This window comes from Aulonocara stuartgranti (assembly GCF_965226115.1).
Source record: "Aulonocara stuartgranti genome assembly, chromosome: 1".
Classification (NCBI taxonomy): domain Eukaryota; kingdom Metazoa; phylum Chordata; class Actinopteri; order Cichliformes; family Cichlidae; genus Aulonocara; species Aulonocara stuartgranti.
This window is the reverse complement of record NC_138939.1, coordinates 12897996-12909211: the sequence shown is the minus strand read 5'-3', so window position 1 is coordinate 12909211 and position 11216 is coordinate 12897996. Positions and strand designations below refer to the sequence as shown.

The 11216-nt window shown below is 40.9% G+C and overlaps 2 protein-coding genes across 3 annotated transcripts in view; both read left to right on the top strand.

Moving 5' to 3' along the window:
• The first annotated feature begins 201 nt into the window (after positions 1-201).
• fbxo22 (F-box protein 22) lies at positions 202-9017 on the top strand. Its single transcript, XM_082529221.1, has 7 exons — positions 202-406; positions 671-803; positions 1800-1887; positions 4809-4901; positions 5965-6117; positions 6205-6370; positions 6749-9017. Exons 1-7 carry the CDS (start codon positions 276-278, stop codon positions 7140-7142), a joined length of 1158 nt encoding a protein of 385 aa, XP_082385347.1. The 5' UTR covers positions 202-275; the 3' UTR covers positions 7143-9017.
• A 351-nt stretch (positions 9018-9368) lies between these two features.
• Positions 9369-11216, top strand: part of LOC309704169 (transmembrane protein 266-like) — a 50886-nt gene continuing 49038 nt past the window's right edge. The window contains exons 1-2 of one of the 2 annotated variants that reach the window (XM_082529196.1): positions 9369-10294; positions 11053-11190. In XM_082529196.1, the coding sequence (XP_082385322.1) occupies positions 11177-11190 (14 nt within the window). In that variant the 5' untranslated portion in view covers positions 9369-10294; positions 11053-11176. Of the gene's footprint in view, positions 10295-10953; positions 11191-11216 lie in introns of those variants that run through there. The other variant, XM_082529197.1, reaches the window with a different exon arrangement.

Here is an 11216-nt window from a genome sequence, read left to right as displayed (position 1 = left end):
GCATATGGGTCTAGAGATGAAAATGCCCGAATTGTACCTTTAATAAAAATAAATTAAATCATCTTTATCATCCAATTATTTAAGGTTTGATTATGTGTTGGATCAAAGTGAAAGATTTTCACATGCCTGTAGGGGTGCCTTAACTGCTATAGTTCCTCCTCGCCGCAGGGAGGCGCCAATAAACAGGCTATCCCTCTATAGCGGTGGGAGTGCAGGGGTCGAAGTTCGTAGTTGGAGTCTGTGTTGTGAGTCTCACGACTACTACAGAGCGAAACATGAGCGAGAACTCAGATTTTGTTGATTTTTTTCCGGATTCTAAGGCAGAGTACGTACTCAGCAATGTTGCGGAAGTGGTTGAGAGGATTCTTACGTTCATACCAACCAAATCGCTTCTCCAGCTCGCGAGGTAGGTGGTTGATCTTTGTACGCATCACTGTGAGCTAACGCTAATGGCCGCCGATAGAAGTGAAACTCCGACGCAAAAACTTACGGAAGAGCTAAAGCAGCAGCTAGCCTAGCGGTTGTTATTGTCTGTTGGACTCTAATCAAGGGCTTGCTTTCAGCTACTCTGCCTGGATATAAAGACGAGCTGAGTCTTTCTTTCTTTTTTTTAACTAAGCGATTGTACCTGGTCAGCAAGTGAGACAGAGTTTATCTTTTACCGTTTCAGTGTGTGCAGACTCTGGAGAAACTGTGCTCGCAGAGTGCTTAGGACTCAGCAACAGCTGACCTGGGTGTCGGCCTCTGGACATCCCAGCACGGAGTCCCATGCCCTCAATAGCATCTTAGCCGAAGAAGTGGAGGTAAACTTTAAAACTCTCATAGAATGGTATTTAAATAATTAGTGACACTAAATGAAAACGTTAAAGATAAATGTGAGTAGACAGCTCTTGGTTAATAGTTTTAAAACAGCATACCAGTACCCTATATGCTACCCACTCCTTGAGTAAGCTATCCATCGCGCAAAAAATTTGTTCAGCTTTATTTCAAACACTTCCCGAGAGTTCACCATGGGCCTCACACTTGTATAAAGGCCGTACATTAACATCTGTATCAAACTGACCCCACCCCCTCCTTTCTTGTCACATTGGTGCGAGCTAGATCTCCTGCTATAAGCAGGCACCAACCTGCTGTCCTCCCTGGAACACCCTGCTGTCTTCAAGCAAAAAGGTGTTGCATCAAGCCAGGAACCTTCCTTATTATGCATACCTCAGAGAATTTCTCTGTAACGTCCAGAGGTGTCTCAGGGAGAACATTTGCTCCAAACAATCTGAACTGTGGTCACCTTACCTGATAGATTTGGCTACTTACAACTTCATCCTCAACCCCAACATAGAATTTAAGTTATAGGGTTGCATTTTTGACACAATGGAGAAAATCCAAAGAGCATCACAAATGCGCACGTGCAAGCAGTATTAAAGATTTCAAGTTGAAGTGGAGAATCTCAAAAGATATGTAGCCTTTATGCTACTAAGATTGCTATGATATGAACTTTGTGTTATACATATCCTCCTGAGACCCAGCCTATTCACTTATGTTCTCTGTAATGGAGGGTTGTTTTTGGTCTATATCTTTTGACTTATTTGAACTACCCTACTATGTCCTGATGTACTGAATAGAGGACATCGTGGCCTTTCCAATGATATCTCATGTGCTTGTGTAACCTCTTTTAGCTCCAAAGAGGCAGGATATCACACAAAAAAAAGTTAAGCTAAAAGAGACTTTATTGTTTGGTTCTCAGGAGGGTATGATCAGGAACTGTTTTTTTTCTAAAAACTCTAATTCAAATAATTTTACAGAAAGTATACCTGCTGCCTAAAACAGTTCTGGTAATGGCAGACTCTGAGATCCTCAATGGAGGAGCCTTTTGCTACAAACAGAACAAAGGTTGGTACAAAATGTATTTCTTTTGTAAACTGTATACTTCCCTTAAGGCACAACTCTCTCATACATTATTATTGACTTAACTGCAAGGTGCAAATAAGATAAGATAAGATAAGATAGAACTTTATTAATCCCTCGGGTGGGTTCCTCTGGGAAATTCGACTTCCAAAAAAAGCACAGCAACGACCGAAGTTACAGTTACAGAACTGTTATATATATATATACACACACACACACACACACACACACACACACACATATATAAATACAGAGACAAATATAAATAAAATATACAAAGGGGATAAATAGAATAAATAGGAATAAAAAATAAAAATACAAGTGAATTGCACATTTCAAGTATTGAGTCTATTGCACTGTTGACTATTTACAAAAAGTATTGCACAAGGTATTGTACAGTGAGGTGCAGAGGCACTGCAGCTTAGTTGTTCCCCCCTCCTTTGTCCTCCTGTTTCCCCTCCAGAGAGGAGTTAAACAGTCTGATGGCGTGTGGGACAAAGGAGTTTTTAAGTCTGTTAGTTCTTGTCTTGGGGAGAAGCAACCTGTCACTGAACAGACTCTTCTGGTTGTTTATGGCCGTGTGCAGAGGATGCCCAGCATTGTCCATAATGTCCATCAGTTTCTTTAATGTCCTTTTCTCTGCCACTGTCACCAGAGTGTCCAGCTTCATGCCGACCACAGAGCTAGCCCTCCTGATCAGTTTCTCCAGCCTGGATGAGTCCCTCTTTGCTGTGCTGCTCCCCCAGCACACCACAGCATAGAAAAGTACTCCAGCAACCACTGACTGGTAAAACATCCTCAGGAGCTTCCTGCAGATGTTAAAAGACCTCAGCCTCCTGAGGAAGTACAGTCGGCTTTGGGCTTTTTTATACAGGTGCTCTGTGTTGCATGACCAGTCCAGTTTATTGTCCACCCACAGCCCGAGGTACTTGTACTTGTTGACCACCTCCACCTCCTCCCCCTCTATCTGAACTGGCAGTGGACCTTCTCTGGACCTCCCGAAGTCCACAACCAGTTCCTTAGTCTTTGAGGTGTTGAGTTGCAGGTGGTTTGTGTGACTCCATGCGACAAAGTTCCTCACCAAATGCATAATCCTCTAGGAAAGCAGAAGTGTCTTTACAACATATTCTATAAATAAGTACTTCTAATAAGAGCTTATTTTAGTGTCATTTTGTAACAGTAAGTCTGTTTGTATAAACATTTGCAGGCTAGTGTTTGTTTGGTATCTTTAATTACCTGCCATACTTCCTTGAAATGATATTTGAGGTGCACCTATTCTATCCATATAGACAACGTTGCACATGTTTTTTAGAAGCGTTTGTTTGAAGAGAGCATACAGAGAACATTGTTATTTGAATTCTAGAAAACTTTAAAACTGTTGCACCCTGAACAGTTTTTGAAAGGTGAAAAACCTGCCGAGTTTCTCAAATGAAGCTGTTCAAAGCATCTTAGATAACTTAATTACAGTTCTTTTATGGATTTAGGTCCACTATCTTCTGTCTCCTCTCCCATTAGTCACACAGGCCTAGAGATCGCTTGATGCCAATGGCAACCTTTCCCGTCCATAGGGAAAAACTGTGTATTCCACAACAGGTTGGCGTGTGATTGCTTGCACTCACTGGGTGAAATTGCACCACAAACCTTGTTGTGATTGCCCTAGTTTGCATGGAAGTTGTGCATTACCCCTGAAACCAATGAAAATGGTGACTTTAACAGAGAAAAGCATTTCTTTTTATGGTTTGTGTTACAGTTTCACTACTGCCTGGTAAGTATTTTGGAAATTCTGACAGACAAGTCTTCGTCTTCTATGCAAACTACTACTACTGCGACTACAGTAACCTGCTAGTCACCAGAACAATTACAACAAGGTTTTTGGAGCAGAGCTGTTAACTTCTTTGTGGCCAATTTTATGATAGCGAGTGTCAAGAACTTTTAGCAACCATTCACCAACTAGTTGTGGAATACATTATTTCACTGGTGACTGCTGGTTATCAGGAGGGGGTCACTGACTGACTGGTCTCTGGGCCGCCATGAACAAGGCTTTAAAGACTTGATTTGTTTTTTTTGTTTTTTTAGCGACTGCTAGCAGTCTCCCATAACTACTTGCAACTGGTTGGGGAATACACATTTTTCATTAGCAGGTGGTGGTCACTAGGGGAAAAATGTGTGCTGTGTGACTGGATCTTAGAAAAAACTATTTTGATGCTTACTTATCTTTGTTAACCAAGGCTTTTTTCCTCAGGCTCCGTGCACACTCCTGTAAATGATAGTATATGATGTGTCACTTATATGGCATCCATAGTGTTTTCGTATTGTTTATTATTTAGTCAAATCAAAAATTCATTTTATGATGGGATATTCTAAATAATATTAATAGACTAGTCAGTTTATAATCTGTGTACTATTAAGGAGCAATTTCAGCGGTGTCAAACAAACTGGACACAAGTCAGGACTTGTTTACGATGAAGTACAAAAAATAAAAAGCCATATCAAAAACAATATAAAGCATAATAGAATAAAACATAAACCAGCGAGTCAAAATCTTATCTGTATAAATAAAAAATGTCTTCAGTTGCTTTTAAAAGAATAAGTAAAGTCTGTACAGTGTAAATATAGTGAAAGAAAATTCCAAAACCAAAACCCAGATCCCCAAAAGTTTTGAACAACAAGGTGGGCAAAGAGCCCTGCAGCAGAGCAGTTGGGGACATGGAGACTCTTAGTCCACTTTGTTGCTATGGCTAATGCTTTGTCATTCAGACTGTATGTTTGGAATCGTCATGCTATAAAACAAAATGGACATATATCACATGCTGCCCTAATGGTATTAATCACAACGTAATGTGTTTCCACAGTAGTACACTTGTGTGGCCTTTCTTCTCATTAACATGTTTTTTTCCCCACTGAAGCAAAAAAGAGTCGCAACAGTCTCGACGCAGAACTGAACGAGCTCTTCCCCAGAGGCTGTGATGTCATGGGCGTTGCTACACCAGGAATAGTCTGTAAGTGTTCCTTATTTCTGTCTCTCATATTTCTTCATTTATGAGGAAGAAAATAAAATTTCCCCCTCAAACCAAAATAAATCATGTGATTTGATATAAAACACTATTATTTTTAATGAGTTTCAAAGCTATCATGATACAAATGTGGCTTTTGGTTAATATACTACCATGCTCTAAATATGAAAGCTAACCACTTTTCAAGCATATTCAAGGAGAATACTTCATATATCAGCAGGGAGGACTCGCATTAATCCCCACCACTGCTGCCTAGTTAGAAAGTACCACTGGTGGCTTGCATCTCTGTGCCTCTCTCGCTGATAGATTGCCTAGTCTGCCTGATGCTGTGCTCCCCATTTCTCTATATAATCACAGCCCTCTGCAGAAGTGACACTCCATCAGCCATGTTCTCTTTCCTCAAGATGATGGCTTATCAGGCTCCCATCGTCTATCAGGTTTAATGGAAGCCTCAGCCGTTTGTGATAACACTCGCATTTTGTGATATAGTAGCCTAAGGTCACCACAGGGTCAACACGCCCAGCTAATTCAACTAAATTAGATCTTTAATCAGATAAGGCTGAGAGTTTGTGTAGTAACACTTAAACATTGGTTCTATGTTTAAAACTGTTCTCACCCCTGTAGCACACACCCAGTTCAGTGCTGAATCCACTACCAGCTGCAGTTCCTCTCATAGCCACTAGATGGTGACTCTTTGAAACTTTAGATACATTTGGTGAACTTCTCACTTCAAATGAAAAATGAAAGAGAATTTCCTTGAGGTGGCTTTAGTTAATTTCTTCTTTGGTTCTATTGATGGTAATATCAATTGTCAAAAACTGTAAAGCTTTAAGGGTTGTTTCCTTCATTAGTAGGTCACCACTGGTTTCCTCTTGTGTCATACCTCTGCTCAATATTTTTTTTCTTTTTTAAACATTTGAGTTTTCAGTACATCTATAACTAAGTATAAGGATAAACAATGCTGCTGATGCTGGTTAACAAATAATCCATTAAAACATGCATAAAAACGTATACTTTTATGGTGCTTCATGATTGGCTCTCTGTACAGTGACACCCAGCGGCTCTTGCAGCAACCCTCCCCAGGAGTACCAAGATGGGGGAGCTGGCTTTGCAATCATGCTTCCAGCTATTGAGGGTGTCCAGATCCAGCCTTTTCACTTTTGTAAGAGAACCATCTCCCCGACAGCCCTTAAAGAAGCAGGTAAGCATCGACTACCTGCTTGTTAGTTATTCAATAATATAAACTTCAATAAAATCTTTAATGTTTTGTTTTGTTATTTCTTTCCAGGACTAGTTGACAACCCAGAGCTACGTGTGATACTGATTTTCTTCTATGAGGCATATAAACCAGGAGGCGCACGCTTCCTTAACCAGATACTAGAGCCGCTTTCGAAGACCAAAGCTCTGATTGCTGGAGGCCTGGTAGAGAATGCCTTCGCTCCTTCCAGATACTGGTGAGTTAATTTCCCGAGTGTAAACTAGATATTTTATGGGGTAAATGTAGTAGTGGATTTCCTGCAAATATTTTTGGTCTGATCCTGTGGTAGTTTATCAAATGGTATTTCAGTCTGTATATGGAAAAATACAAGAGTATAATTGACTGCCCCCACTCAGAGACAACAATCACGATCTACTGCTACAGGGTAAATATTAGCTGTTCAAAACAGAAGTTTGACATCTATATTTCTCCATTGGGTATCTCCTTTATCTCACTACCAATAGGATGTAATTGATTTTGATAATTAACTGGTAGTGTCTGAGGTAAATTATGAATAGCCTTTTCAGTATGCACTCTACAATACTCACACATTCCATGATCTCTCACTCTGTAGCTGTAGCCAGGGTTCATATGGTGTGATAGGCCTGGCCCTGAGTGGGCCTAAAGTTCAGGGGGCGTCTGTGCTGTTGGAGGAAGACGTCATCAGCGCAAAAGCGGCTGAAGCCACAATCCGACGACTAAAGGCAGCCAAAATTCCAGAGAAAAACACCCTGGGATTTATGTTTGCCTGCGTGGGGAGAGGGCAGAACTACTACAACAACCAGAGCAATGTCGAGGCAGATGCTTTCCGCAAGGTGTTCCCCAACACCCCGCTCTTTGGGCTGTTTGGAAACGGCGAGATTGGCTGCGACCGAATCATAAAAGATGACTACACACTGTGTGACACTGACACGGACAACCTGCAGCACGAGTACACTACTGTCATGACCCTGGTCCATCTAGGCTGAATGTCCCGCAGCAGCGGTCAACACAGAGGATGAAAGATGACACGTCATGCTTTTGTTTGTAACAGCAGTCGAGAGCAACAAACATTGTGTACAGAGTAACGGTACAGCATAGAAGAATATCGCTGTCACTATTCCTACTCATAAAGACGAACAGTAATCTTTTTAACCCTCAGTGTAATGGCAGCATGTGGCATAGTATCCCTTGGAGACTGTGTGGAAACCCAGGCTTTATATTAAAACCAGTGCATTCATACAGTTCAGACATAACAATACAAACTCGGAAGAATGTGATATAGCACATATAATAAAATGCAAGAAAAAGGGCCCCTATTATGCTCACTTAGGAACTGCAATGTTTACTTTGTATCTGAAGGAATTGGCTCACATGCACTATGAAGTGCTGCAGAACTGTTTCTTACCTCATATCTTTAATAGTTTGTTAGGAAAATCCCAGATGGTCCTGATTGGTCAGATGGCACTATGAACGTGAGGGCGTGCTTAGTACACACAGAGCAACATAAAGTATTAGCCACATTATGAAGAGGTTCTGACATTCTTTGTGAATGATCATTTTATATGTAAATAACTGAAATCACAACACATCTGTTTTCTGTAACTTGCTTATGTAAATGCTTTTTTTTTTTCTTTTTTTTTTTTTTTTTAAATTGCTGCTATAGCATCAGTATTTTAGCAGTGCAGTACGACTAGCTGAAGATTACTTTGAGAATTCCTACTTTACTTGATGGGCTCTGTTTGCATCACACTTTCATATTCACTTTTGTTATATGGCAGCACAACCAGAAAAAATATGGAAAGGATTTAATCTTATTGGGATTTGTAGCCATCATTGGATCATTTGGTGCACTTTGCTCATGGTTAGCTTAGCTGGGTCAGACAGCCAGGCTGGTACTGTGTCACTGTGCTCCATAGTGATAGATAAGTCACTGAAGAAAGCCTGGCCTGCAAAGGAGAAGTTTCAGGAAGTTCAGTAGGAGTGTTTTCTATGGGAACGTGTAACTCCCGGTAACTTTGAAAACCATTATATACATAAAAAGACAAACAAACAAAAAAACTTGGGGTATAATTGGGGCACTTTAATATTCATGATTCTGCAAATGCACTTTTAATTCATGTGATGACTCTGGGCCTTCCTCAAAACATCCAGCCAAGGTTTTACACATCTGTCTTACCAATGGATAATGTACACGCCACTGTAGCCTACAAGTTCATACTGATAGGATTCACAATTATTGAATTGGGTCCAGAAAATACAGTTTGTCTCCCCCCCACCCACCCACGCTAAGTTACATCTGCCACTACCTGCTCCCAACTGTTGGGCTTAAAGTCACATCAGCTAACTAAGCTCCTAGAGAATGGGACCAAATAGCTGCCCTGTTGGGTGTGCAAGTGACACCTACTTACTTTTAGTATTGGCTCTCCTGCACTTTCTGACTTTATAAAGCAGGTGTTGATGGTTGGAAATAATTGAAGAAATGTGAAAAGCTGTCAGAATTGTACAATACTTTAGGACGCTGTAATGTTATACACATCTTGGCTTTTTCCTCAGATGGCCCTGTCTTTTAATACATTCTCTGGTTGCTTTGAAAAAAAAACAAAACTGAGATAACGGTGCAATTTCCAAGTTATACTGTGTTTGTCAGGTAGTTGTATGTTGAAAAATGGCTTACGTTTTCTGTAAAAACTGCAATGATTGTAGCAAAAAGTGGATGTTTTCAAGAAATGTACATTATTTTTTACTTTTTGAAAGACTATTTGCAGCTTAGTTGATGTGTTTCTCTTTGTGTTCATTTTTCCCCATCTTTAATCGTTTTTGGAGAAGAAATTAAACTGAATCTAAATGGCTTAATGAACAAACTTGTTTTGGTGTTGAAGTTCTTTTCTAAATGTGCCAAATCATATCTCTTTTGCTCATCTCAATAAATTACACCCAAAAACAATATAAATAGATATCTGTTATCTTGTTTTCTTAAACCCACTATTTTTGAACGCACTGTGAATCTTTGAAAGACATCCTTTGAGCCCACTGGGTGCTAAGCATCCGTCTTCGGTTGTAACTACAGGCTAACTACAGTTAATTTAGATCACCGGTTTTCGTTTTTTGCGCACACCCTGAAATTGCACCTCAGCCTATAACATCTCCAGCAGCCCACGTCCAGGCGTGTTTAAATAAAGGAAGAGACGCTTCAGTCTGATTGATGTGCGCTTTAACCATCGACTGGCTAATCCCGATGAATGACAAACGGTTAAGCCAATTGCTGTAAAGGCAATTTATATTCCCATAGTATCTTTATTTTGGGAAACCATAAAAAACGCTCATGACACGGAGAGGGACGACCAACCAGGCGTAAAGCTAATAAAATCATCTGTGGCGATAATCCGCTCTCAAATTGGCCTCATTCGGGAATTGAGAAAAATTACTCTCAGGCTTTCTTTTTCTCTCACACATACATACATACACACGCACGCACGCGCGCGCACACACACATCCACCCCACGGCCAACATTTTTAGACTGCTATGTCGTGACCGGAGCGATGCAAATGTCACACGATTCGCTGGCTACTGTCAGTCTACGGAACAAAAACGTCAATGTTTTGGTGGCCTTTGGATGAAATTCGCTTCGCGTTGCCCGGCTGCAGCTGTGGAAGGGGGTCGTTAGAGACCCGAGGCTTCATCGGGGCTCGCTTCAGCACCTGGACAGCTCCCCTCGCAGGGTTCCCCGCTGCGCTCGCCGGGGAAACCCTCGGCTGGGGAGCGGAACCTGGATCTGGATCTGGATCAAGCCTCATCAATCTCAGCGAGGAGGAGGCTGCACTTAAAGGGCCGTTATTTCACCGCTCTGATAACAATTACAGCTAATATGATCTTGCCGAGTGACGATGCTTCTTGCATTTGAGCTTCAGCCCCTCTTTGGTTTTGCACTGAAATCCGAGCAGCGGAAGCAGCAGCAGCAGCAACGGCGGCGGTGGTGGTGCTCGTCCAATGCAAAAGTGCTAAGGATAGCTGCAGCCTACACACCGTGCGAGCCTGCTGCTGCTTCACTTACATTGATCACCGCCGAGAGAGACATTTCTATCAGCAAGGGGGCAGCGGGAGGCACAATTACCCGTCAACAATGTAAATCTCACACAGGTAGGTCCTTTGTGCCACATAATTCATGTAAGTGCAGAGTGGATCTGTTAGTAGTTGCACACACAACTGTCATTTAGTTTCTCTCATGACAGCAAGTGAATCAGTGCAGGTTTATATCAGGTGCTATTATTACTCTGATGGAGCGTGGGAAGTCTGACATGCTTCCAACTCTGTTGGAGTGCTAAATATTTGAGAGAGAAGAGAAGATAAAAGCTTTATGACTGAGCAAAAGTTTACTTTTGCACAAGTTTTACTGTGTATTCTTTTGAGATTCTGCTAGTCTTTTTGTTTAAATAACCGCACAAAATGTAGACTTCAGATTATTAATATTTGTAAATATTATAATCTGATTGCCACTTTTGAAAACTTGCAGGGCTTGCACAACAGATATTTATCACTATGTTGTGAAGAAGCTTAATTTGGAAAGCCAGTTTGATACACTATCAAATGTCAGATCACTATAATAAAATGTGTTGGCCACGAGTTATGTGTTGGAAGCAAGCTGCCAAATTTCAAATTTTTCCAAGGCATTAAAGAAAGACGACAATTTAGAGTAAGTAAACGGTAAATAAATTAGTGCACTAAAATTGTGACAGTGTTAAAACTGGCATTATTAGAGTGTTTAACAGTGTGCGTGCACAATTTCGAAATTTGAGGTGTGGCTGATTTTACCTACATTTACACTTATATCCATAAGTTGTTAAAAAGGATACTTGTATACTTTATGTACTGTACTGTAATGAATGTATTCTTCTCAGGGTTCAGCATGAAAGCAGCATCTCTCAGGTGGGAAGTTGACCTGCAGCACTAAAACAGACAGAAGTGAGTGGAAACCTTTTGACAACCTCCACCACATCTCTATCTCCTCCATCACCCAGGATCATGGCTAATTCTGAGTAAGTACAGCGTACACACAATTTTG

Excerpts from the sequence above, each read along its gene's own strand:
- fbxo22 (XM_082529221.1), top strand. The coding sequence starts at position 276 with ATGAGCGAGAACTCAGATTTTGTTGATTTTTTTCCGGATTCTAAGGCA. Across the intron at positions 407-670 it reads TCGCTTCTCCAGCTCGCGAG|TGTGTGCAGACTCTGGAGAA; the intron begins GTAGGTGGTTGA and ends TTACCGTTTCAG. Across the intron at positions 6,371-6,748 it reads TTCGCTCCTTCCAGATACTG|CTGTAGCCAGGGTTCATATG; the intron begins GTGAGTTAATTT and ends CTCACTCTGTAG.